The sequence below is a fragment of the Salvelinus sp. IW2-2015 genome, unplaced genomic scaffold (genome assembly GCF_002910315.2).
Source record: "Salvelinus sp. IW2-2015 unplaced genomic scaffold, ASM291031v2 Un_scaffold2505, whole genome shotgun sequence".
NCBI lineage: Eukaryota > Metazoa > Chordata > Actinopteri > Salmoniformes > Salmonidae > Salvelinus > Salvelinus sp. IW2-2015.
Window position 1 is genome coordinate 58,290 of NW_019943821.1, and position 27,598 is coordinate 85,887.

At 44.2% G+C, this 27,598-nt stretch overlaps 1 protein-coding gene across 1 annotated transcript; it reads right to left on the reverse strand.

Moving 5' to 3' along the window:
* Positions 1 to 489: 489 nt before the first annotated feature.
* On the reverse strand, positions 490 to 7,155 carry LOC112074128 (26S proteasome non-ATPase regulatory subunit 3). Its single transcript, XM_024141352.2, has 12 exons — positions 7,067 to 7,155; positions 6,794 to 6,958; positions 5,949 to 6,139; positions 5,599 to 5,736; positions 5,249 to 5,385; positions 4,881 to 5,071; positions 4,500 to 4,603; positions 3,794 to 3,908; positions 3,593 to 3,712; positions 3,344 to 3,447; positions 1,343 to 1,549; positions 490 to 740 (listed from the first exon to the last, which is right to left on the reverse strand). Exons 2-12 carry the CDS (start codon positions 6,951 to 6,953, stop codon positions 663 to 665), a joined length of 1,545 nt encoding a protein of 514 aa, XP_023997120.1. The 5' UTR covers positions 6,954 to 6,958; positions 7,067 to 7,155; the 3' UTR covers positions 490 to 662.
* Between the last annotated feature and the right edge of the window lie 20,443 nt (positions 7,156 to 27,598).

The following is a 27,598-nucleotide window of genomic DNA, read 5'->3' on the forward strand; positions in this document are numbered from 1 at the left end:
ATATAATTGGGATGCACCCTACCGGGCAGGAGAAAGAGGTAAATTAAGAAATCAGAGGAAGGAACAGGAGCCGTGAACAATGAGGCAGAGACAAATCTAACTAGTTGAGCTCAACAGCACACAGTTCTAAAGAGGGACAACAAATGAATTGATTTCCTCAAGGTATTCTGAAATATGAGTTTCCATATCTGCATTTTAGAAAGGGCTGCTGTCAAGATATTGAATTGCATTGCTCAGCAAGAATAACAAATCAAGGAGCCAACATAATTCCTGACAGAAAAGCTTACAAATACAAGCTGCTCTGTGGCAAAAGGCTCTTAGTTTGCTAGACATTCACTGTACAAATGATTGTTCCCCAAATTAGAAATTAAATTGACAAAGACTTATTGTGTGCTGGCCTCAAACCCAATACAGATACACAAAATGCTTCTCCCAGCAAGTTAACAGTGACACGCAAAGTCTAAAAGTAGGGACAACGAGGACCAGTGGTAGGGTTGAATGGAAGTGTTCTTATTGTATGTTAATGCTAACATACATATATAATGTTAGAAATGGCCTTGTGCCTGCAGAGAAATAAACAAAACAACTATTACAAGAGGGAGGAGGAAGGATAGAGGGGGGGGAAACAATAAGGCATCCTTGCACTCGTTCCTCTCAGAGGATCATGGGAAACTGTCATCGTCATCTTCCGCCATCTCCTTGGCGAACTCCAGGTCCTGCTGCTCCCGCTCTCTGCGCTCCTGAAATGTAAACACACACACTAAAGCTGCAGTATGTAACTTTCGGGAGACCTGACCAAATTCCCACAGAAATGTGTTATAGAGCTGTCATTCTCATTGAAAGCAAGTCTAAGCAGTATATCTGTTCTATGTGCCCTATTTCTATGCCTCCCCATTCTTAAGTTTTGTTTTTGCATCTTGAAAATTGGTTTTGTACATCAGCTTCAAACAGCTGAAAATATAATATTTTTGGTTATGGAAAATATATTTCAGTGGTTTAGATGGTACAATGAATCTCACAAACTGAAATTAGGCAAACTATTAGACTTAGCAACCAGAAAATGGGAGTGATTTATGCATAATGCATCTTTAAAATGATTAAGTTTGCAAATAGCTAACATTTTAGAATGACAGATAGCATTTAGTCTGAAATTCTAGTCCCAAATATAACATTTACAAAACTAGTTAACACTGCCCCCTTGTGGTCATAACAGGAAAATATAGTATACTAGTAGTTCAGCAGCACAGATAAAGAACAATTTCATATTATCTCCTACAAAAGAACCCCCACGACAGTCCATTTCAGGGGCTAATACAAGGAGTAGTAAAAAGTTGGTACACACCTCTGCTGATTCTAGGTCCTTGTTGTAAGCCTTGGGTGGAAACCTCATGGCCTTGACAGACATGTTGTGTATGTCCAGGCAGAAGGAGATCCTCTGGTGGAAGGCCAGCTGGGGCTCCCTGGTACCGTAGATGTCCATGGTCTCTTTAGACTGAACATAGCCCTTCTCATGGTTGATGCTGGCTTCGATCACTCCATCACGGATAGCCTGGAAGAGAGGGATGAGGTTGGGAGAGAAAATCAGTAAGAGACAGTAGTTTTCCCTTGCCACCATGTCACCTGTGGCTTAGGACAGTTGAGGACTGGATTCCATATTTATCACACACAAGTGATGTGCTTTTCTATTAATGCTCTTTAGGAAATCCTTGTATGAGCTGATGTAGAGCAGGCGGTGGGGATAAATCATGAGCTTAAGGTACAATATATACACACACTGAACAAAAATAAAATGGTCCCATGTTTCATAAGCACAAAAAGCTTTTTTCACTCAAATTTTGTTTACATCCCTGTTATTGAGCATTTCTCCTTTGTCCATACACCTAACAGGTGTGGCATTATCAAGAAGCTGATTAAACAGCATGATCATTGCACAGGTGCACAAAGCCACATGTCTCAAGTTAAGGGAGTGTGCAATTGGCATGCTGACTAGAGGAATTTCCACCAGAGCTGTAATGTTCATTTCTCTACCATAAGCCACCTCCGACATTTTAGACAATTTGGCAGTAAGTCCAACCGGCCGCACAACTGAGGACCACGTGTAACCACACCAGCCCAGGACCTCCATATCCGGCTTCTTCACCTACTCAATTATCTGAGACCAGCCACCTGGACAGCTGATAAATCTGTGGGTTTGCACAACCGAAGAATCTCTACACAAAATGTCTCAGGGAAGCTCATCTGCATGCTCGTCGTCCTCAGGGCCTTGACCTGACTGCAGATCAGCATCCTAACAGACTTCAGTGGATAATTGCTCACCTTCCATGGCCACTGGCACGCTGGTATCAGATATGATCTGGTATGATCAGGCCCTACACCCAAACAAGGGCACTGCGTTCATCTACCTCTGGCCTGCTCGCCTCCCTACCTCTGAGGAAGTACAGTTCCCGCTCAGCCCAGTCAAAACTGTTCGCTGCTCTGGCACCCCAATGGTGGAACAAACTCCCTCACGACGCCAGGTCAGCGGAGTCAATCACCACCTTCCGGAGACACCTGAAACCCCACCTCTTTAAGGAATACCTAGGATAGGATAAAGTAATCCTTCTAACCCCCCCCCCCTTAAAAGAGTTAGATGCACTATTGTAAAGTGGTTGTTCCACTGGATATCATAAGGTGAATGCACCAATTTGTAAGTCGCTCTGGATAAGAGCGTCTGCTAAATGACTTAAATGTAAATGTATGGTAGATGGCGTGTATGGAGTCATGTGGGCGAGCGGTTTGCTGATGTCAACGTTGTGAACAGAGTGCCCCATGGTGGCGGTGGGGTTATGGTCAGGCATAAGCTATGGACAACGAACACAATTGTATTTTATCGATGGCAATTTGAATGCGCAGAGATACCGTGACGAGATCCTGAGGCCCATTGTCGTGCCATTCATGCGCCACCATCACCTCATGTTTCAGCATGACAATGCCATGTCGCAAGAATCTGTACACAATTCCTGGAAGTTGAAAATGTCCCAGTTCTTCCTTGGGCTTCATAGTCAGACATGTCACCCATTGAGCATGTTTGTGATGCTGTGGATCGCCATGTATGACAGCGTGTTCCTGTTCCCGCCAAGATCCAGCAACTTCGCACAGCCATTGAAGAGGAGTGGGACAACATTCCACAATCAACAGCCCGATCAACTCTATGTGAAGGAGATCTGTCGCACTGCATGAGGCAAATGGTGGTCACACCAGATACTGACTGGTTTTGTGATCCACGCCCCTAGACCATATTGACTCCAATCTGGGCTCGGATCGCGGCCCACCAATTGAGTATGGCTGTAGTAGATCATGTTACCTTGGCCACTATGAACTCAGCATCCTCTGGACTGTCCAGCTGCAGCTTCTGAGCGATGTCTGCCAGGGATATACGAGAGTAGGACAGGCTGATCATACGCACACCTACAGGGAGAGAAGGTGTTAAATATCAACAAGTCAGTCAGGTACTAAAAATGAAGAACCATGACCAAAAACGGTTTAAAAGAAGAGGAAGCCATCTGAGAATGTGGAAGAACAGCCCGAAGTGAAAGGCCTGCTGGTCACTGACCCGTCTTGATGACATTGTGTCGCAGGCGGATGATCAAGGTGTAGGTGCCGTCTGCCTGGAACTTCTCTCCAAACTGATCCAGGGCCTGGTTGAACTTGGCCAGGTTACCCGTCCTGACAGCTGTGTGGGAACAGAGACCAGGATTCACATCTTACTCATGCTTAAGACTCATTCTCATGACCCAGCTTGCCGGAAATTTACCCTGGGTGAGCAGGAAGTAGGGCGCTAGTGATCTCTTCAGGGGAGCCTGGCGGAACTGCAGCCTGTCTGGTATCTCCCCAAGTAACAGCTCCACCACAATCAGCAACTTGTGAACCTGATAGGGAGAAGATGTGGACAACCTGAACTTTGTGGCATACAGTGGGCTATTTTATTTGTTAAGCACTTCGAAATGAATCCCCTGAATTATTGAAATAGCATTAGCATGTGGGTCTTGGCAGATGAGATGTAGTCATTGCGTCTCAGTTGTTTGTTTGTGTGTGCAGGTTCGTGTATGAAGTGGAGAAAGAAAAAAATACATTTAAAACTAAATATTATTATTTGTTAAATGAAATGCATCATCCCCTGTAAGAAATGTGCTGTACAAATAAAGTTTGATTGACAATATGTTGTCAGGCAACACACTACGGGAAATTTGAGTGACAACTTTGAAACCTTAACAATAGTTTCTCCTTTTTAATAAGGTAGCCTAGTGGTTAAGAGCATTGGGCCAGTTACCAAAAGTTCACTGGTTCAAATCCTTGTCACGACTAGGTGATACATCTCTCGATGTGCCCTTGAGCAAGGTTCTTAACCCTAATTGTGCCATTAAGTTGCTCTGTATAAGAGTGTCTGCTAAAAGACTAACATGTAAAATGTGTGTGCAAAATGTAATAATTGCACACAACTGCATGCTGGGTGTACTAACTGTCTGTTTGAAGCCCACAGCTGTGTGTTGGGGGGCCTTCCTCAGGGCGTTGGTCAGGGTCCTCCTGGCCTCTGTGTACTCCAGCTGGATGGCCTTGATACGACCTGGAGGGTTGAAGGAGAGAATGATCAGAGTGGAAAAGCAGCAAACTAAGCCACAACTACAAATTCTTTCATATTCTGAGGCAGTTTCTTATAGTCATTTCAAAACCTGTAGAGGACTGATAAACATAATTCAATTGAATGTGATTAAACTAAACAACTTCTGATGTCTTCAACTAGTAAAATGTATACAGTTTTATCCCGGGTGACACCTTATGTCAACAGAAATTGATATGCTTAGGGCTCCTTCCCAGTCCCTCTCCTTCCCAATCCCTCTCACCTGTGTAGTAGAGGTAGCGGGCCCACTCGTTGTTGTTGGCCAGCTCAGGGAAGACTGACTTGGACACCAGCTTCTCAGCCTGGTCATACAGGTTGTACTGCAGGTAGTTCCTCAGCAGCAGGTTGAGAAGCGTGGCCTGGCCGTCGGCGTCGTGCCGCAAGGTGGCCGTCCTCAGGCGCGTGTGCAGGAAACTGAGAGAGAAGGGTTTTTAGTTTAAAATCGATCGAAGGCATTACATATTGACTTGCATAGGTTTAAACTGGCCTACTGCCTTTTGAAACAACCTCTATCTTTCCCGACCGTCATCCTCGCCATGGGTTTAAGTCAGAAAAAACAAAAACAGTCAGTGAAAGTGTTGGTGGGCTTACCTACGCACAGTGTCCAGCTGGTTGAGGAACTCGTAGACGCGGGAGTGGTAGTAGTAACACTTAGCAGCCACCAAGTCCAGAGCACGCCGGTTCTGAGGTCCGATCTTCTGCAAGAGCTCATCTGACACCTTCTGGGCCTACAGAGAGAAAAGTGAGAAGCTAAGAACCAAGACAGGCAGTCGGGAATTAACCCAGACATAATTTCTTTCTAAGGACCACCGTGTGGTGACCATTATATATACCAAAGGGAATTTAGAGCTCAATACAACATAAATATGTACTGTGCATGCATGAGAGCGAGAGACAGAGGCATGAGAGAGAGAGAGTGTGTGTGAACTCAGTCAGCCCACCTCTGTGTAGCGTTTGTTGTTGGTGAGGTAAACCAGCAGGAGCAGCTGCAGGTAGGCCTCCGCCTCAGGGATCAGGGGGGTGGCAGCTGCCTTCCCTATACGGGGCCTGAACTGGACATCTCCCTCTGTGTCCATGGGCTGGATGGATGCAATAGATGGAGGGGAGAGGGTGTGGGTAGAGGAGGGAAAAGGAAAGACAGAAGCGTACAGAAAGGGACCAAATGAGTCAAGTGGGCAAAGGAGACAGAGATAAAGGCAATGAGTAATAGTTCATAGTCAAGTTGTCAGCAATAGAAGTTGTAATAGTAGTACCAATCTTTTCTATCTGATACTATCTGCACTCATCATACCTCCTCTAGGAAGCTGAGTAGGAACTCTTTGCCAGCGGCGTTGGAGGTGTAGAAGCCAGACACAGCCTTGTGTAGCACGTTGGGGTTGAGGCGGCGGCTGGTGGAGGGCAGGGCGCGCAGGGCCCTCAGCACAAAGCGAGGCTCCTTGCCCGACACAGCCTTCTCTATCTGCTTCACATGCTCCTTGATGTCTGCAACGGGAGAGGTGGGAGTAAGGTCATAAGGAGAGACTTATGGAAGAGTGATAAAAGAAAACTATCTGACAACTAATGTCAGTTCTTTCACTCAATTCAAAACTGAAAAGATTTGTAAATACAATGACCTGGCAAGCTAGGTAGCTACAATTGGATACACAAGAATATACAAGTACTGCTTTGACAGGTTACGGCAGTAAAGTGATTTCCAACTGACACGCATTGAAGTTAACATTGCTAGTAAACTGATTAACTAGCTAGCTAGCTATGACTAGGGGATTTCGTTGTTAGGCACCCAGATAGCTAGCTAGCTAACGTTCGCTACCTAGCTAGTTACTAATACAGCGAGTGAATAAAGTCAGACCAGAGTTAACGCAGTTAGTCAGAACATATAGTAAAAGGCTAACTAGGTCAGCTAATTACATTCTCTCACGATAGCTACATTTCAACAAAGTATTGCCAATTAAAACTGGCAAATTAGCTAGCTAGTTACATTGACTAACAACAGCTTGCTAACTAACATTCCATACAGTAACGTTAGCTAGGTAGCAAAAACCCGAAGCAGTTGCAATATTCCGTATCTGACATTGAGTTTGAATATATCCTTTTCAGTATTTGTGTTAAACCGCAGCTAACCATCTAGCCAGCTACCTTCAAGTGTGAGGGTATCAAGTTCCTTGGGTTTCTTTTCTGCAGTAGCAGAGTCCTCCTCCGGCATCTCCACATCCTGCGGCTCGGGGCCCGCATCCTTCTGTTTCTCAGCCTTGGAGTCCTTGGTTTTCTCGCGTCTCTTGGCTGCTGTCTCTTTCATACTGTCTGAAATGAAATGTGCAAGTAAAAAAACAACTTACCTATCAATAAGCCATGTAAAAAATAAACCACGTAGAAGTCACAGTTAGTTATTTGACTCCATTCAACACTCACATTTTTCTCGTTGGCAGAATGACTGGCAACTATTGTGAGACGCAAAGGATTATGGAGACATACCATACTAGTTGATGATGATAATATCGAGCAGTCAAAAGTAATAGATAGCTGAAAAAAGTGATCATTTTCACTGTAACGCTACTTTTAGTACGAATTGTTGCTTGATGTAGATATAAAACAGGGTGATCTGGTAATAATAATACTTTTCTTAATCCAATTTAAAGAGATATTGAATTTGTTTAGGGCTCCACTCATCTTCCTTAATAATCCAAACCATTTATGTCGAGTTTTGATCAAATAAAATATGTATTGTAGGCCTATAGTGCTTTGACAGAGTTGTAGCCTATGTTGTCATTTATATGACGTCCATTTCTCGCATTGACACATATATACTGAACAAAAACATAAACGCAAAAATTTCAAATATTTTACAAAGTTACGGTTCATAGAAGGAAATCAGTCAATTGAAATAAATGCATTAGGCTCTAATCTATGGATTTCAAGATTGGGCAAGGGCACAGCCATGGGTGGGCCTGTGAAGGCATAGGCCCACCCACTTGGGAGCCAGGTCCACCCACTGGGGAGCCAGGCCCAGCCAATCAGAATGATTATTTCTCCCCACAAAAGGGCTTTATTACAGACAGAAATACCCCTCAGCGCCAGAGAGAAATAAGCATTTTGTGTGTATGGAATATTTCCAGTATCTTTTATTTCAGCTCATGAAAAATGGGACCAACATGTTGCATTTATATTTTAGCTCAGTATACATCCTTAGTGGGATAATTTACTTTGTGAGCCAATCCACTTACAACGTTTATGACCATTGAAAACGCACATACAGTAATTACACTGATTGCAATTTCAACATTATTTATTTGATCATCTGAGCACTATGATGATCCCACTGCAAATTCCATGCATGCCACAGAGATCTACTGTAAAGATACCAAAACCAAAGGCAAGAGATGTGTCATAAAGTTATATAAATCACAACTCCCTTGACAGTCTTGAAAGAGAAAAGGGAAAGGATAGATCAGGGATTGTTTGCACAAGGGGGTAAACATGAATGAGCCGTTACCATGGAAATGGCAAAAGTGCTGGCATGCCAACAGAGTGATGAGAGACACATTAAAGGCTGGGAGGATGGTGGGGGAGGTAGCGGAGGGGGGATGCAGTGATCCCGTCCCATGCTGTGCCATCTCCTGCCACCATGGGGCTCTCTCTCTCTCCAATAAGAAGGGGACATGCGATCTCCCACAGACGGTCAACAAACCAAAGCCAGTTCCACCCACACGAGCCCAGAGTGGCATACGGGACAACATGAATGCTGTGGGTGGTGTATGTGAAGTATGTGTGTGTGTACCTAAACGGACTGCAGAAGGGGAGACCCACTACCTGTTCAATCATATGAGCATATGTCACTTATGGACTCTGCATTCTTGAATTGTTGGCATTGTTTTCCCTCGCATGTCTTTCGGACGGTCTTTCATAATTTGACCATTTGATAATAATTGTGAACCCTTGTAACGAATAACCATATATGTGCATTTGGAAAATTCAGATTATATTAAATATTTGTATTGGGAATGTGTATACAACATCAAGTGTCATTATTGAAAGATAATGTCATCACACTTTTCAGTTTCAATTATATTTGCTAGTTTGATTGAATTATTTTTTCAATACTTTTAATAATGATTCATGAAGTCTCCTTTTTTTCAAAACACACATTGTTTTTGTCTGTACAATTAATGAGCCGCCTTCTCCTCTAATAACACTGAAAAAAAATGTAACACTACATGTAAAGTGTTGGTCCCATGAGCTGAAATATATTATATTATGTGGATATATTGAAGCAATATCTCAAGACATCAGTCAAGAAGTTAAAGCTTGGTCGCAAATGGGTCTTCCAAATAGACAAAGCATACTTCATAAAGTTGTGGCAAAATGGCTTAAGAACAACAAAGTCAAGGTATTGGAGTGGCCATCACAAAGCCCTGACCTCAATCCCATAGAAAAATTGTGGGCAGAACTGAAAAAGCGTGTGCGAGCAAGGAGGCCTACAAACCTGACTCGGTTACACCAGCTCTGTCAGGAGGAATGGGCCAAAATTCACCCAACTTATTGTGGGAAACTTGTGGAAGGCTATCCGAAACATTTGACCCAAGTTAAAAAATTTAAAGGCAATGCTACCAAATACTAATTGAGTGTATGTAAACTTCTGACCCACTGGGAATGTGATGAAAGAAATCAAAGCTGAAAGAAATCATTCTCTCTACTATTATTCTCTCTACTACATTTCACATTATTAAAATAAATTGGTGATCCTAACTGACCTAAGAGAGGGAATTCTTACTACGAATAAATGTCAGGAATTGTGAAAAACTGAGATTAAATGTAGTTGGCTAAGGTGTATGTAAACTTCCGACTTCAACTGTATGTTGCAGGGTGGTAGTAGATGGGCCATCGCAGGAGGAGGTGGCCAATAAAAAAAGAAGAGTGAGGTGTGACATCTGCTATTCAAGTCAATGACAACAACAAGTGAGGCAGGGACAGAGAATTAGAGACAGAGAAAGGAGGAAACCTAGTCATTTGTACAATGGAATGCCTTCAACTGAAATGTGTCTTCTGCATTTAACCCAACCCCTCTGAATCAGAGAGTTGCGGGGGGCTGCCTTAATCAACATCCACGGCACTCGGGGAACAGTGGGCTAACTGCCTTGCTCAGAACAACAGATGTTTACCTTGTCAGCTCGGGTATTCTATCCAGCGACCTTTCAGTTACTGGCCCAACGCTCTAACCACTAGGCTACTTGCCACCGCAGACAGGGATAGAGGAACAGAGACAGGGACAGACAAAGATAGGACTGTTGACATGGCGTTTCAAGTTATAAATTGCCTGCTTTTGTACGCTTTGTGTCAATACAGCTTAATAAATGTTCCTATTTTCATTTTGTCACATGCATTAATTTTATACATCCATCAATGCACTGTACACAATGTTATGTTACATCAGTTGGGCTAAAGATGGTAAAGCTTATTGCTAATAGCACACCTGCCTGATAATATGGACCATGTATCGGCTATGGTAAAAGAGTAATCTCTGTTTTAGATGGTGTCAATATCATTTTAAAGAAGAAGAAAATGTTATACTTCATACTCTATACATTTCCCTGACATCCAAAAGTACTCGTTACATTTTGAACGCTTAGCAGAACAGGGAAATGGTCCAACTCACGCACTTATCAAGAGAACATCCCTGGTCATCCCTTCTATATCTGATCTGGAGGACTCACTAAGCACACATGCTTTGTTTGTAAATAATGTCTGAGTGTTGGAGTGTGCCCCTGACTATCCGCAAAAAAATATATAGAAAATGGTGCTGTATGGTTTGCTTACAGTTTTTCCCAATTGTTTACACACTAAAACTGACCCATGAGGCACAATGACCCAAACCTGTAACTCATTTAGCAGAACCACGCAGCAAATCTGCAGTACTACTGGCACATGTTTTGCTTTACACACAGATTGCAATTTTCTAACAAACATTTGGCAAAACACAACACGCAATTCTCTACATTTGGCATAACCTTCACAACTAAAATATATTGTGTGCAAATTAAAAGCAATACTGTTCAACAAGCAAAGCTCAATTACCAATTGATCACTTTCACACTTCACATGTGCAAACACTAATTGCATAAATGTTCACTTTGCAATCAGACCTTTAGTATGGATAAAAAGATCAAATCAAATAAAATGTATTTATATAGCCCTTCTTACATCAGCTGATATATTAAAGTGCTGTACAGAAACCCAGCCTAAAACCCCAAACAGCAAGCAATGCAGGTGTAGAAGCACGGTGGCTAGGAAATACTCCCTAGAAAGGCCAAAACCTAGGAAGAAACCTAGAGAGGAACCAGGCTATGAGGCCAGTCCTCTTCTGGCTGTGCCGGGTGGAGATTATAACAGAAAATGGCCAAGATGTTCAAGATGTTCAGATGTTCAGCCAGTCCTCTTCTGGCTGTGCCGGGTGGAGATTATAACAGAAAATGGCCAGCATGGTCAAATAATAGTAATCACAGTGAACAGGTCAGGGTTCCATAGCCGCAGGCAGAACAGTTGAAACTGGAGCAGCAGCACGGCCAGGTGGACTGGGGACAACAAGGAGTCATCATGCCAGGTAGTCCTGAGGCATGGTCCTAGACCACAGGTGAGTACTCCTGTGTTTGGAGAACAATGGAAGCAGACTTAGCAGGGAGAGTTGGTATTAGAATTGGAGGTAGAGGTAGAGGTGGAGGTGGAGGTGGAGATGAAGGAAGACCAAGAACAAGGAGAGTAATCTCTGATGAAAATCGGCGACTGTGGTGGACCATGTGGTCAAACATGGTTTGACCTTGAGAGAGGCTGGGCAGAGAGTGCTGCCCAATCTGAGCCGCTTCACCGTAGCATCCATCATCCAGACGTTCCACAATGAGAATAGGTTTGTACTGCAGACGATGGACCTATCTACTACTTTTACTACTTGACAGTAGTACAACATAAAGCACAGTAAAGACTGTAGGTTCCAATACATACTGTAAGGGAAACAAAGTCAATGTTTCATGTATTACTGTATGTATGAAATAGGGAGCTATACTTCTTTGTACATGTTTATCTTGTATACTGTATTACTGTAGTGTTTACTGTACTGCATGCTAGCTTGTTTTTGTAGCACTGAAAGACGACCCCCACGTGGTGGTAGAACGCGTCTATTTACAGACATACAGGAGGCTGCCATTGTGCAAATGGTAGTTGAAAATAATGCCATGAGACTGAAATCCAACAACAGATTATTGAAAACCCAGCCATCTTCCATAACATCAGAGTGAGCTTGTCGACCATTGTCTGCATCCTTAAGGAACACCATCTCCGGATGAAACAGATCTAGAGAGTCCCATTTGAAAGGAATAAACGGTACGATGTGAATGATAAACGGTACGAAGTGAAGGATAAACGGTCCGAATATGTGCAAGTAAGTAATGTACTAGTTATACACTCTTGAAACAGAGACTCACTGATGTTGCCAGTGATCTTTACTATACAGCAATTATTGTATTTACTGTCATTTCAGAGAATATTGGAATTGAATGCCAGTCCCATCCCCCCGGAACTCATATTCACAGATGAGGCTGAATTCAATTTAGCGAAGACGAGGAGAAGAGGAAGGAACATCATTGGTCAATGCGCCATTTTTTTTCACCTTTATTTAACCAGGTAGGCCAGCTGAGAACAAGTAATAATTTACAACTGCGACCTTGCCATGTCACGCCCTGACAATAGCCCTTTTTACTCTCTATTTTGGTTAGGTCGGGGTGTGACAAGGGGGGGGTGTTTCTATCTAGGTGTTTTGTTTTCTATGTTGGCCTGGTATGGTTCCCAATCAGAGGCAGCTGTTTATCATTGTCTCTGATTGGGGATCATATTTAGGTAGCCTTTTTCCCACTGGGTTTTTGTGGGATCTTGTTTTTTGGTTAGTTGCCTGTGAGCACGCCATTAGCTTCACGTTTTGTTTGTGCTTTATTGTTTTTTTGTGCCGGTTCACTAAATAAATATGTTGAACCCATACCACGCTGCACTTTGGTCCGACAATCCTTACAACGACGTTCGTGACAGGCCAAGATAAAGCAAAGAAGTGTGACACAAACAACAACACAGAGTTACACATGGAATAAACAAACATACAGTCACACAATAGAAAAAGTCTATATACAGTGTGTACAAATGAGGTAGGATATGGGAGGTAAGGCAATAAATAGGCCATAGTGGCGAAATAAATTACAATATAGCAATTAAACACTGGAGGGATAGATGTGCAGAAGATGAGTGTGCAAGTAGAGATACTGGGGTGCAAAGGAGCTAAATAAATAAAATTAACAACAGTATGGGGATCAGGTAGTTGGATGGAATATTTACAGATGGGCTATGTACAGGTGCAATGATCTGTGAGCTGCTCTGACAGCTGGTGCTTAATTAAAGTTAGTGAGGGAGATATGAATCTCCAGCTTCAGTAATTTTTGCAGTTCATTCCAGTCATTGGCAGCAGAGAACTGGAAGGAAAGGCGGCCAAAGCAGGAATTGGCTTTGGGGGTGACCAGTGAAATATACCTGCTGGAGCGCGTGCTACGAGTGGGTGCTGCTATGGTGACTGAGATAGCTGAGATATGGCGGGGCTTTACCTAGCAAAGACATATAGATGACCTGGAGCCAGTGGGTTTGGAGATGAATATGAAGCGAGTGCAAGCCAATGAGAGCATACAGGTCGCAGTGGTGGGTAGTATATGAGGCTTTGGTGACAAAACGGATGGCACTGTGATAGACTGCATCCAATTTGCTGAGTAGAGTGTTGAAGGCTATTTTGTAAATGACATTGCCGAAGTCGAGGATCGGTAGGATAGTCAGTTTTACAAGGATATGTTTGGCAGCATGAGTGAAGGAGGCTTTGTTGCGAAATAGGAAGCCGATTCTAGATTTCATTTTGGATTGGAGATGCTTAATGTGAGTCTGGAAGGAGAGTTTACAGTCTAACCAGACAGCTAGGTATTTGTAGTTGCCCACATATTCTAAGTCAGAACCGTCCAGAGTAGTGATGCTGGACGGGCGGGCAGGTGTGGGCAGCGATTGGTTGAAGAGCATGCATTTAGTTCTACTTGCATTTAAGAGCAGTTGGAGGCCACGGAAGGAGAGTTGCATGGCATTGAAGCTCGTCTGGAGGTTAGTTAGCACAGTGTCCAAAGAAGGGCCAGAAGTATACAGAATGGTGTCGTCTGCGTAGAGGTGGATCAGTGAATCACCAGCAGCAAGAGCGACATCATTGATGTATACAGAGAAAAGAGTCAGCCTGAGAATTGAACCCTGTGGCACCCCCATAAAGACTACCAGAGGTACGGACAACAGGACCTTCAATTGTACACACTGAACTCTTTCTGAGAAGTAGTTGGTGAACCAGGCAAGGCAGTCATTTGAGAAACCAAGGCTGTTGAGTCTGACGATAATAATGTGGTGATTGACAGAGTCGAAAGCCTTAGCCATGTCGATGAATACAGCTGCACAGTATTGTATGTTATCGATAGCAGTTATGGTATCGTTTAGGACCTTGAGCGTGGCTGAGGTGCACCCATGACCAGCTCGGAAACCAGATTGCATAGCGGAGAAGGTACGGTGGGATTCGAAATGGACGGTGATCTGTTAGTTAACCTGGCTTTCAAAGACCTTAGGATAGATATAGCAGTTTGGGTCTAGAGTGTCTCCCCCTTTGAAGAGGGGGATGACCGCGGCAGCTTTCCAATCTTTGGGGATCTCAGACAATACGAAAGAGAGCTTGAACAGGCTAGTAATAGGGGTTGCAACAATTTCGGCAGATCATTTTAGAAAGAAAGGGTCCAGATTGTCTATCCCAGCTGATTTGTAGTGGTCCAGATTTTGCAGCTCTTTCAGAACATCAGCTATCTGGATTTGGGTGAAGGAGAAATGGGGGAGGCTTGGGCAAGTTGCTGTGGTGGGTGCAGGGCTGTTGACTGGGTTAGGGGTAGCAAGATGAAAGCATGGCCAGCCGTAGAAAAATGCTTATTGAAATTCTCAATTATCGTGGATTTATCGGTGGTGACAGTGTTTCCTAGCTTCAGTGCAGTGGGCAGCTGGGAGGAGGTGCTCTTATTCTCCATGGACTTTATAGTGTCCCAGAACTTTTTGGAGTTTGTGCTGCAGGATGCAAATTTCTGTTTGAAAAAGCTAGCCTTTGCTTTCCTAAATGCCTGTGTATATTGGTTCCTACTTGCCTGAAAAGTTGCATATCGCGGGGGCTATTCGATGCTAATGCACTACACCACCGGATGTTTTTGTGCTGGTCAAGGGCAGTCAGGTCTGGAGTGAACCAAGGGCTATATCTGTTCCTGGTTCTACATTTTTTTGAATGGGGCATGCTTATTTAAGATGGTGAGGAAAGCACTTTTAAAGAATAACCAGGCATCCTCTACTGACGGAATGAGGTCAATATCCTTCCAGGATACCCGGGCCAGGTCGATTAGAAAGGCCTGCACGCTGAAGTGTTTTAGGGAGCATTTGACAGCGATGAGGGATGGTAGTTTTACCGCAGACCCATTAGGGACACAGGAAATGAGGCTGTGATCACTGAGATCCTGATTGAAGACATCAGAGGTGTATTTGGAGGGCAGGTTGGTTAGAATTATATCTATGCGGGTGCCCGTGTTCCGGATTTGGGGTTGTACCTGATAGGTTCATTGATAATTTGTGTGAGGTTGAGGGCATCAAGCTTAGATTGTAGGATGGCTGGAGTGTTAAGCATGTCCCAGTTTAGGTCACCTAACAGCACGAGCTCTGAAGATATATGGGGGGCAATCAATACACATATGGTGTCCAGGGCACAGCTGGGGGCAGAAGGTGGTCTATAGCAAGCGGGAACGGTGAGAGACTTGTTTCTGGAAAGGTGGATTTTTAAAAGTAGAAGCTCAAATTGTTTGGGCACAGACCTGGATAGTAAGACAGAACTTTGCAGGCTATCTCTGCAGTAGATTGCAACTCCGCCCCCTTTGGCAGTTTTATCTTGTCGGAAAATGTTATAGTTAGGGATGGAAATGTCAGTGTTTTTGGTGGTTTTCCTAAGCAAGGATTCAGACACGGCTAGGACATCTGGGTTGGCAGAGTGTACTAAAGCAGTGAATAAAACAAACTTAGGGAGGAGGCTTCTAATGTTAACATGCATGAAACCAAGGCTTTTACGGTTACAGAAGTCAACAAATGAGAGCACCTGGGGAATGGGAGTGGAGCTAGGCACTGCAGGGCCTGGATTAACCTCTACATCACCAGAGGAACAGGGGAGGAGTAGGATAATGGTACGGCTAAAGGCTGTAAGAACTGGTCGTCTAGTACGTTCGGAACAGAGAGTAAAAGGAGCAGGTTTCTGGGCACGGTAGAATAGATTCAAGGCATAATGTACAGACAAAGGTATGGTAGGATGTGAATACAGTGGAGGTAAACCTAGGCATTGAGTGACGATGAGAGAGATATTGTGTCTAGAAACATAATTTAAACCAGGTGAGGTCACTGCATGTGTGGGAGGTGGAACTAAAGGGTTAGCTAAGGCGTATTGAGCAGGGCTAGAGGCTCTACAGTGAAATAAGGCAATAAATACTAACCAAAACAGCAATGGACAAGGCATATTGACTTTAGGGAGAGGCATGCGTAGCCGAGTGATCATAGGGGTCCAGTGAGTAGCTCAGCGGGCTGGAGACACGGCGATTCAGACAGCTAGCGGGCCGGGGCTAGCAAGCTAGCAGAAAGGCCTTAGAGGGACGTCGTCACGGAAGAAGTCTGTTGTAGCCCCCTCGTGCTGTTTACGTCAGCAGACCAGTCGTGATGGACCAGCAGGGCTCCTTGTGGTAAAAGGGCCATCCATCATTGAGGTACCTGGCCAGCGAAGGGGGAAATGCCAAAATATGCGCAGCTATGAGCCACAATGGGGTCCTCCACCGCCATGCCACCCTTGGACCATACAACACTGCCCATCTCCTTAGTTTCCTGAACACCTTACATGACCATCTTTTTCAGCTAGAGCAGAGAGGACCAGGTGATCCTGAGCAGCAAATGTATGTTCTAATTTGGAACAACGTGAGTTTCCATTGGGCTGCTCAGGTCCGCAACTTGCTCCATAACCATCTCCCACAATATTAGGCCGTCATTGTAAAGTACGCCGTCATTGTAAATAAGAATTTGTTCTTAACTGACTTGCCTAGTTAAATAAAGATGAAATAAAAGGAAAAATATTCCCCATTTCTCAACCCCATTGAGGAGTTGTTTTCAGCATGGCAGTGGAAGGTGTATGATCCCAAACCCCATGAACGTATGGCCCTTCTCCAGGCAATGGCCTGTGGTGACATTCCAGCAGAGTCCTGTCAGGAATGGATGCGTCATGCCAGAAGATATTTCCCCCGCTGTCTGGCCAAGGAGAATATCGCCTGTGATGTTAATGAAAAACTGTGGCTGGACTAAAACAACAGACATGACTCATTTTGTTTTCGCAATGGTTTCTTGACATATGATTTGGATTTTACTGTATTTCTACAGTTTATCTATTCCGTACAATTTATCTAATAAGCAGTACAGAATAGGCCTATTTTTCTTCCTTTGCATATGCAAAATATATTTACTGTATTTTTGCATTTTTCTTTTCTTATTTGAGTACACACAAACAATATACAATATAACAACATCTTAGTCTTTTCACTGAAATAGGTTCTGATAGTAGTGTTTTGAATATGTCACATTAGTGTGATCTCGGTTGTCACTAATATTCATTTGATGTGTGTGTGTCTCATTTGTATGCAGAGTTTCATTTTGAGCAGGGAGTACATGATTTTGATTGCTGTGTTTCATTTTGCAAGATGTCTGTGGGGTTTGGAGAAATTGGCTAACTGTTTTGTGTTTAGAGTTTTGAGTAACTGAGATGTAGTTTCAGAAAACTTGTCTAAACAGTAAAATAAGAAATGTGATGTTTTGATACCCTTGTGTTGTATTAAGGGTAAAAAATGACCCGCCTCTGTGTTCAACAGCAGAGAAAACCCCCTAAATAATATTTTTTCAACTTAAAATTTGATGGCTTTTCCTAGAGTGACCCCAACATTAGAAAAAGTGAAACATCACCTTAGGGTCATTTTTGACCCGGCAGTTATAAAATAATTTACACCACAAGACACACACACACACGCACACGCCGCACGGCGCCGCGCCACACAACCACACACACACACACACACACACACACACACACACACACACACACCACACACACACCACACACCACAACACACACACACACACACACACACACACACACTGGCTACTCAGCCAGCAGCTCCTGAAGAGGAAGATCACCATGGTTGGCACAGTTAGAAAGAACAAGACTGAGCTCCCCCCTGCACTCCTCGCAACAAGGGGGAGAGAGGCCTTCTCATCAAAGTTTGCCTTCACCCCCATCACCACTCTAGTTTCTTACCTCCCAAAGAGGAACAAGAATGTGGTCCTCCTGAGCACACAGCACAAAACGGCTGAGATCAGTGATCGTGAGGACAGGAAGCCAGCCATCATTCTGGACCAACCACAACAAAGGAGGCGTGGACAACCTGGACAAGGTGATAGGAACTTACAGCTGCAGAAGGATATTTGCCCGCTGGCCCCTGGTCATCTTCCATAACATCATTGATGTGTCCTCATACAATGCCTTCGTGATATGGAACAAGATCAACCCTACCTGGATGCCTGATAAGCGGAACAAGAGGCGTGTGTTCCTGGAGCAGCTGGGAAAGGCACTTGTAACCCCACACATTCAAAGAAGGGAGTGCCTCCCCCGCACAGCAGCCTCTGCAGCGCTTGTGAAAGCTGTTCAGGGAGCTGAATCTTGTCCTGATCCACCTGTAACTGTAGCTGGGGCAGGCAAGAGGAGGAGATGCCTATTCTGCCCCCCAAAGAAGGACTGTAAAACAAATACTATGTGCTGCACATGTGAGAAATACATCTGCATAATCCATGCACACACACTTGCATACTGTCTGTCCTACATGTGCTAATAAGAGTTGATTGATTTATGTTCTTCACGTTTTTGTTTTGTATCTATTATCTTATTTTATTCTTATTTATTGTTGTTGTTTATACACCTTGTGGGTGGTGGCAATGGTTAAAAAATGGGAGAAGACTAGTATTTTGTCGATGAATTCCTCATTTTACAGTATATAAGAATATATCACCATGTTGCCAAAAAAGTTCAAGACTGTTATTGTTTACCTTCAATAAAATGCATTCAAAACTACTTTCTGCACATGTCTGCTACTTTCTTAAGTGCTATCTCTTGCAAAAAAAGAATGTTTAAACCTATGCAGTACCATTAGCCATGATAATTATAAACCTCTACTTCAGTAAAGAAAACAATTATGCAAGTGTGTTGTAATAAAAATGAGTGGTGTCCTATGATTGAAATGCAGTCTTTCTGCATTGTGAAAAGTGACAGGTTGTTTCTTCATGCAAAATAGATTTGGGGTTTAAAATTCAATGAAGCTGCTTTTAGGGGTTTAGGGGTTTAGTGAAGGCGGTTCATTTTTTACCCTTAGGACAAGGGGAGTATACAGAATGTTAAGACTACACAAGGGTGAAGTATATTTTAGCAATTACATTTACTTTTGATACTTAAGTATATTTACAACCAAATACTTTTTTACTTTTACTGAAGTAGTATTTTAATCAGTGACTTTCACTTTAACTTAAATCATTTTCTATTAAGGTATCTTTACTTTTACTCGAGTACGATAATTAGGTACTTTTTCCACCACTGGCGGTATCCAGGTTGTCATACCTTCATACTGACTTTGTGCCATACCGGCACTGAACAAACCCCACTGAGCCTTTGTAATTCAAAGTTTAGCAACGCTAACAAGTACATGTAAAATCCAATAGAGAATGCTAACTAAATGCATTGGAAACATTTTAAGTATCTGCAGGACAGACATCCCAGCTCATAAAGTTATACAAGTAACAAAAAATTGCTACTCACAGTTTGTTACAAAACAAATATCTTGATCCAGGAAGGGATTCTCTGCTGTAACCAAGCAAAGCTTGATTTTGGAACAGTGAGTGACTCACAAGGCTCCGGACTCTCGTTGTTGTGCTTGTAAACAATCACCACGTGACTGGGGACTACCGGTAAGCTTCATTTTGAAAAATGATGTGACAGGGGAAATGAAGAACGCAATCTTCTAACGCAGTGGTTCCCAAACTTTTTATAGTCCCGTACCCCTTCAAACATTCAACCTCCACCTGTGCACCCCCTCTAGCACCAGGGTCAGCGTACTCTCAAATGTCGTTTTTTGCCATCGTTGTAAGCCTGCCGCACACACGCTATACAATACATTTATTAAACCTAAGAATGAGTGTGAGTTTTTGTCACAACCCGGCTCGTGGGAAGTGACAAAGAGCTCTTATAGGACCAGGGCACAAATAATATAATAATAATAATCAATCATTTGGCTCTTTATGTAACCATCTTACATATAAAACTTTATTTGTTCATCGAGAATTGTGAATAACTCACCACAGGTTAATGAGAAGGGTGTGCTTGAAAGGATGCACATACCTCTGCAATGTTGGGTTGTATTGGAGAGAGTCTCAGTCTTAAATCATTTTCTTCACATATTTAGTTTTTATGCTAGTGAGGGCTGAGATTCCACTCTCACATAGGTACGTGGTTGCAAAGGGCTTCAGTGTCTTAACAGCCGATTTGCCAAGGCAGGATACTCTGAGCGCAGCCCTATCCAGAAATCTGGCAGTGGCTTCTGATTAAATAAAATTTTCACAGAACCACTTGTTGCAATTTCGATGAGGGTCTCTTGTTCAGATATCGGTAAGTGGACTGGAGGCAGGGCATGAAAGGGATAACGAATCCAGTTGTTTGTGTTTATCCTTTTCGGGAAAGTACCTGTGTAATTGCGCATCCAACTCACTCAGGTGCTTCGGTATATCACATTTACAATTTCCGTAAGTTTGAGTTCATTTGCACACAAAAAATCATACAATGATGGAAAGACCTGTGTGTTGTCCTTGTTAATGCAGACAGAGAAGAACTCCAACTCAATTCTGTCCCGCACATTGAATATAGTCGTAGAGAGTCCCTGTAAACCTAGATTCAGATCATTCAGCCGAGAAAAAACATCACCCAGATATTCCAGTCGTGTGAGAAACTCGTCATCATGCAAGCGATCAGACAAGTGAAAATGATGGTCAGTAAAGAAAACTTTATGCTCGTCTCTCAATTTAAAAAAAAACGTGTCAATACTTTGCCCCTTGATAACCAGCGCACTTCTGTATGTTGTAAAAGCGTTACATGATCGCTGCCCATATCATTGGTAACGCGCGTGCAAGCAGTTGTTCCCGACGCCACTTAGGTACACTGCAGCATCCACCGAGAGTTCAGGGGCCTTGCTTTAACAAAATGTAGTTATATATATATATATATGTATATTTATTTTAAATGTGAATCACATTTGTATTTGGCGTACCCCTACGCCATTGCGCTTATACCCCAGTTTGGAAATACCTGTTCTAACGTATTGCACAAGTTGACTGCAGGTATTTACTTTAAAAGTATCTTCAAATGTCACGCCCTGACCGTAGAGAGCGTTTTATGTCTCTATTTTGGTTTGGTCAGGGTGTGATTTGGGTGGGCAGTCTATGTTCTATGTTCTATGATTTTCTATTTCTATGTGTTTGGCCAGGTGTGGTTCTCAATCAGAGGCAGCTGTCTATCGTTGTCTCTGATTGAGAACCATACTTAGGTAGCTTTTTTCCACCTGTTTGTTGTGGGTAGTTGTTTCCTGTTTTGTGTTGTCTCACCTTTCAGGACTGTTTCGATTTTCGTTGTTTCACTTTGTTATTTTGTATTTCGTGTTCAGTTATATTAAATTAACATGGACACTTACCACGCTGCGTTTTGGTCCGATCTTTCCTGTTCCTCAGATGAAGAAGATCGTTACAGAACTACCCACCACCAAAGGACCAAGCAGCGTGGTGGAATGGACTCCTGGACATGGGAGGAAATCTTGGACGGAAAGGGACCCTGGGCACAACCGGGAGAGTATTGCCGTCCTAAAGAGGAGCTGGAGGCAGCTAAAGCGGAGCCGCGACGCTACGAGGAGTTGGCTCGAGGAAACGTGCACGAGAGGCAGCCCCAGATTTTTTTTTGGGGGGGGCACACGGGGAGATTGGCGGAGTCAGGTAGGAGACCTGAGCCAACTCCCCGTGCTTACCGTGGCGAGAGAGTGACCAGGCAGGCACCGTGTTATGCGGTGAAGCGCACGGTGTCCCCAGTGCGCACGCATAGCCCGGTGCGCTACATCGCAGCTCCTCGCATCGGCCGGGCTAGAGTGGGCATCGAGCCAGGAGGGATGATGCCGGCTCAGCGCATCTGGCCTCCAGTGCATCTCCTCGGCCCGGGTTATACTACACCAGCCCTACGCATGGTGTCCCCGGTTCGCCAGCACAGCCCAGTGCGGCCTGTTCCAACTCCCCGCACTTGCCGGGCTACAGGGGGTATCCAGCCAGGACGAGTTGTGCTAGCTCTGCGCTCGAGACCGCCAGTGCGCCTCCACGGCCCAGTGTATCCGGTGCCTCGGCTAAGGAAGAGGCCTCCTGCATGTCTCCCCATTCTGGTGAGTCCTGTGCCTGTGCTAAGCCCTAACCCTCCTGCATGTCTCCCCAGCCTGGTGAGTCCTGTGCCTGCTGCCAGAGCCAGGCCTCCTGTGTGTCTCTCCACTCCAGTGATGATCCAAGGGCACGAAGCCTTCAGTGATGATCCATGGCACGAAGCCTCCAGTGATGATCCATGGCAAGAAGCCTCCAGTGGTGATCCATGGCACGAAGCCTCCAGTGATGATCCATGGCACGAAAATCCTCCAGTGATGATCCATGGCAACGAGCCTCCTGTGGATGATCCATGGCACGAAGCCTCCAGTGAATGATCCATGGCACGAAGCCTCCAAGTGATGATCCATGGCACGAAGCCTCCAGTGATGATCCATGCACGAAGCCTCCAGTGATGATCCATGGCACGAAGCCTCCAGTGATGATCCACTGGCATACGAAGCCTCAGTGAGGATCCATGGCAGAAGCCTCCAGTGGTGATCCATGGCACGAAGCCTCCAGTGATGATCCATGGCAAGAAGCCTCCAGTGGGATCCATGGCATGAAGCCTCCAGTGATGATCCATGGCAGAAGCCTCCAGTGATGATCCGTGGCACGAAGCCTCCTGTGATGATCCTGGCACGAAGCCTCCATGATGATCCATGGCACGAAGCCTCCAGTGATGATCCATGGCAAGAAGGCTCCTGTGATGATCCAGCACGAAGCCTCCTGTGATGATCCATGGCACGAAGCCTCCAGTGATGATCCATGGCACAAAGCCTCCAGTGATGATCCATGGCACGAAGCCTCCAGTGATGATCATGGCAAGAAGCCTCCAGTGATGATCCATGGCACGAAACTCCAGTGAGGAGTTATGGCACGAGGCCTCCAACAACGCCCTCTAGTCCGGAGCCTCCAGCGTCGCCCTCTAGTCCGGAGCCTCCAGCGACGCCCTCTAGTCCGGAGCCTCCAGCGTCGCCCTCTAGTCCGGAGCCTCCAGCGTCGGCCTCTAGTCCGGAGCTTCCAGCGTCGCCCTCTAAGTCGGAGCTTCCAGCGACGCCCTTCAGTCCGGAGCCTCCAGCGTCGCCCTCCAATCCGGAGCCTCCAGCGACGCCTGCAATCCGGAGCAGCCAGAGTCGCCCTGTCCGGAGCAGCCAGAATCGCCCTCCTGTCCGGAGCTGCCAGAGTCGCCCTCCTGTCCGGAGCTGCCAGAGTCGCCCTCTGTCCGGCTGCCAAGTCCCCTCCTGTCCGAGCTGCCAGAGTCGCCCTCCTGTCCGGAGCTGCCAGAGTCTCCTCCTGTCCGGAGCTGCCAGAGTCACCCTCCTGTCCGGAGCTGCCAGAGTTGCCCTCCTGTCCGGGCCCACTGCAAGGGTCCCGGACCCTTGCAGTGGTGGGTAGTTGTTTTGTGTTGTGTCACCTTTCGGACTGTTTCGATTTTCGTTGTTTCACTTTGTTATTTTGTATTTCGTGTTCAGTTATATTAAATTAACATGGACACTTACCACGCTGCGTTTTTGTCCGATCTTTCCTGTTCCTCAGATGAAGAAGATCGTTACAACAAATATTAAAATGTTTAACATTATTTTCAAAGAAATAGTTAAAATGGTATTGACAATATTGAAAAACTATCCCGTGGCTATTTCCAAACACCACGCTATACGGTATATACAGTATACCACTCAAGCCTAGAGTGAGTGGTCCCAGCAGCCATGAGTGAACTGTTTCACTAGCTGACGGTCGGCGTCAGCCCGTTTCACTCCCTTCCTCTTCACAGCAGTGCTTAGGAGCACACGGAGCCTCTGTAGATATTCCGATGCCCTCTCACCTTGGGCTGTAACTCGATACTCATAATGCTGCTAGTAGTTAGTTAACCTACTTTTAGAGAAATAAAACCTTTGGCAATATGCTTCATGAAAAATAAAAACAGACGATTAATGTCTGTACTCAACTCAAAAGCCCGGTCAAATAATACAGTTTGCTGCTCAAACTGTGTGTAACACACTACAGTTGAAGTCAGAAGTTTACATACACTTAGGTTGGAGTCATTAAAACTCTTTGCTTGACATCATGGGAAAATCTATAGAAATCAGCCAAGAACTCCCCCAAAAAATTGTAGACCTCCACAAGTCTGGTTCATCCTTGGGAGCAATTTCCAAACGCCTGAAGGTACCACGTTCATCTGTAAAAACAATAGTACGCAAGTATAAACACCATGGGACCACGCAGCCGTCATACCACTCAGGAAGGAGATGTGTTCTGTCTCCTAGAGATGAACGTACTTTGGTGTGAAAAGTGCTAATCAATCCCAGAACAACAGCAAAGGACCTCGTGAAGATGCTGGAGGAAACAAGTACACAAGTACACAAGTATCCATATCAACAGTAAAACGAGTCCTATATCGACATAACCTGAAAGGCCGCTCAGCAAGGAAGAAGCCACTGCGCCAAATCCGCCATAAAAAAGCCAGACTATGGTTTGCAACTGCACATGGGGACAAAGATCGTACTTTCTGGAGAAATGTCCTCTGGTCTAATGAAACAAAAATAGAACCTTTTGGCCATAATAACCATCGTTATGTTTGGAGGAAAAAGGGGGAGGCTTGCAAGCCGCAGCATCATGTTGTGAGGGTGCTTTGCTGCAGGAGGGACTGGTGCACTTCACAAAATAGATGGCATCATGAGGTAGGAAAATTATGTGGATAAATTGAAGCATAGTCTCAAGACATCAGTCTGGAAGTTAAAGCTTGGTCCCAAATGGGTCTTCCAAATGAACAATGAACCCAAGCATACTTCCAAAGTTGTGTCAAAATGGCTTAAGGACAACAAAGTCAAGGTATTGGAGTGGCCATCACAAAGCCCTGACCTCAATCCTATAGAACATTTGTGGGCAGAACTGAAAAAGCATGTGCGAGCAAGGAGGCCTACAAACCTGACTCAGTTACACCAGCACTGTCAGGAGGAATGGGCCAAAATTCGCCTAACTTATTGTGGGAAGCTTGTGGAAGGCTACCCGAAACGTTTGACCCAAGTTAAACAATTTAAAGGCAATGCTATCAAATACTAATTGAGTGTATGTTAACTTCTGACCCACTGGGAATGTGATGAAAGAAATAAAAGCTGAAATAAATCATTCTCTCTACTATTATTCTGACATTTCACATTCTTAAAATTAAGTGGTGATCCTAACTGACCTAAAACAGGGAATTTTTACTAGGATTAAATGTCAGGAATTGTGAAACTGAGTTTAAATGTATTTGGCTAAGGTGTATGTAAACTTCCGACTTCAACTGTATATATAAAAATTATGTGGACACCCCTTCAAATGAGTAGATTTGATTATTTCAGCCATGCAATATCCATAGACAATCATTTGCACTAGAATGGCCTTAGTGAAGAGCTCAGTGAATTTCAACATAGCACCGTCATGGGATGCCACCTTCCAGTTTGTCAAATTTCCTACTAGTGCTGTTTTTAAAATCTTTCTTTAACTAGGCAAGTCAGTTAAGAACAAATTCTTATTATCAATGACAGCCTAGTGGGTTAACTGCCTTGTTCAGCGGCAGAATAACATATTTTTACCTTGTCAGCTCGGGGATTCAATCTTGCAACCTTCCGGTTACTAGTCCTATGCTCTAACCACTAGGCTACCTGCCGCCCCTAGTTTTATGAAGTGGAAACGTCTAAGAGCAACAACGGCTCAGCCGCGAAGTGGGTTTGGCTGATGCCAGGAGAACGCTACCTGCTCGAATGCATAGTGCTAACTGTAAAGTTTGGTGGAGGAAGAATAATGGTCTGGGGCTGTTTTTCATGGTTCGGTCTAGGCCCCTTAGTTAGTTGAAGGGAAATCTTAACGCTACAGCATACAATTACATTATAAACGATTATGTGCTTCAAACTTTGTGGCAACAATTTGGGGAAGGCCCTTTCCTGTTTCAGAATGACAATGCCCCCATGCACAAAGCGAAGTCCATACAGAAATGGTTTGTCGAGATCAGTGTGGAAGAACTTGACTGGTCTACACAGAACCCTGACCTCAAGCCCGTCGAACACCTTTGCGAGCCCGGCCTAATCGCCCAACATCAGTGTCCGACCTCACCAATGTTCTTGTGGCTGAATGGAAGCAAGCCCCCGCAGCAATGTTCCAACATCTAGTGGAATGCCTTCCCAGAAGAGTGGAGGCTGTTATAGCAGCAAAGGGGCGACCATCTCCATATTAATGCCCATGATTTTGGAATGTGATGTTTGACAAGCAGGTGTCCACATACTTTTGGTCATGTAGTGTATGTGCGTGTATCCTGTGTGTGTAGAATAGCAATGTCACCGCAATGTGTAACGAACATGAAATGTACAAGTGAAATACTGTTGTCTCAACTGTATGTGCAATGAGCTACAATGTTCTAAATCAAGAAAAAGTTTGCTCAAGGAATATTAATGAGACTTGAAGGAAAAATACGTTATTTTTATGAATTTATTCATACTATTTCATCCTTCCATAAGATATAGTCCCGACACAGAACTACGGTTGCTACCTAGGCCGGCTGGTCGTTCGTTCTATCGGTTTGATTGCCAGAGACGCAACCCAGCCATTCAGTCTTTTTGTTCTGTATCTATGGATGCGACCCAGTCGTTCAATGTTCCATTGCCAAACTGGCTGGCAACATTCGTATCCCTTGATTGTTAGCTAGCCAACTACAGCTAACTTACAGTCACGTCAAAAAATGCAGCCAGAATAACAACAGTAGCTGCATTTGCATTAGTTTCAGCTGTTTTCTAGTGACATTTGTTTGGATACATCCAAAGCAATGAGCTAATGAGGCGCGATTTCTCCTGGCATAGAAAAAGTGCTCTCTCGTTAGGACACGGTTGTTCAGCGGAGCTAGCCAACAACACAGCTAACACAGTCACTTCAAACTGAAGCTGGAAATCTGTATTTAGTTTATTTTGTCCTTTTTTCAATTGATATATCCTTGTATATATCCATAAAAATTATGCTCATTCATGATTTCGACTGGCTGAGAAACGCTGCCTGCCTGTCTGTCTCATCCCGACTCGTTCAAAACTATGTGACAGGTGTGGAGATCGAATTTTAATATTGAAACAATGTTGCAAATGTTGGAGAGACAAACAGCAAGGTTTATACAACTCTCAGCTGTTGAAAACGTTAGTCTAAAAGAAATGTGAGATAATGTCTAGATGCTTTTTTATGGTGGAGATCAAGTTGATAAATTGCCTGGCTGTGCTGATGAGACAGTGGATTGCACAGTCAGATGGAACAGAGTAAATAGGCATTTTAATGTCATAGATTTAGCCG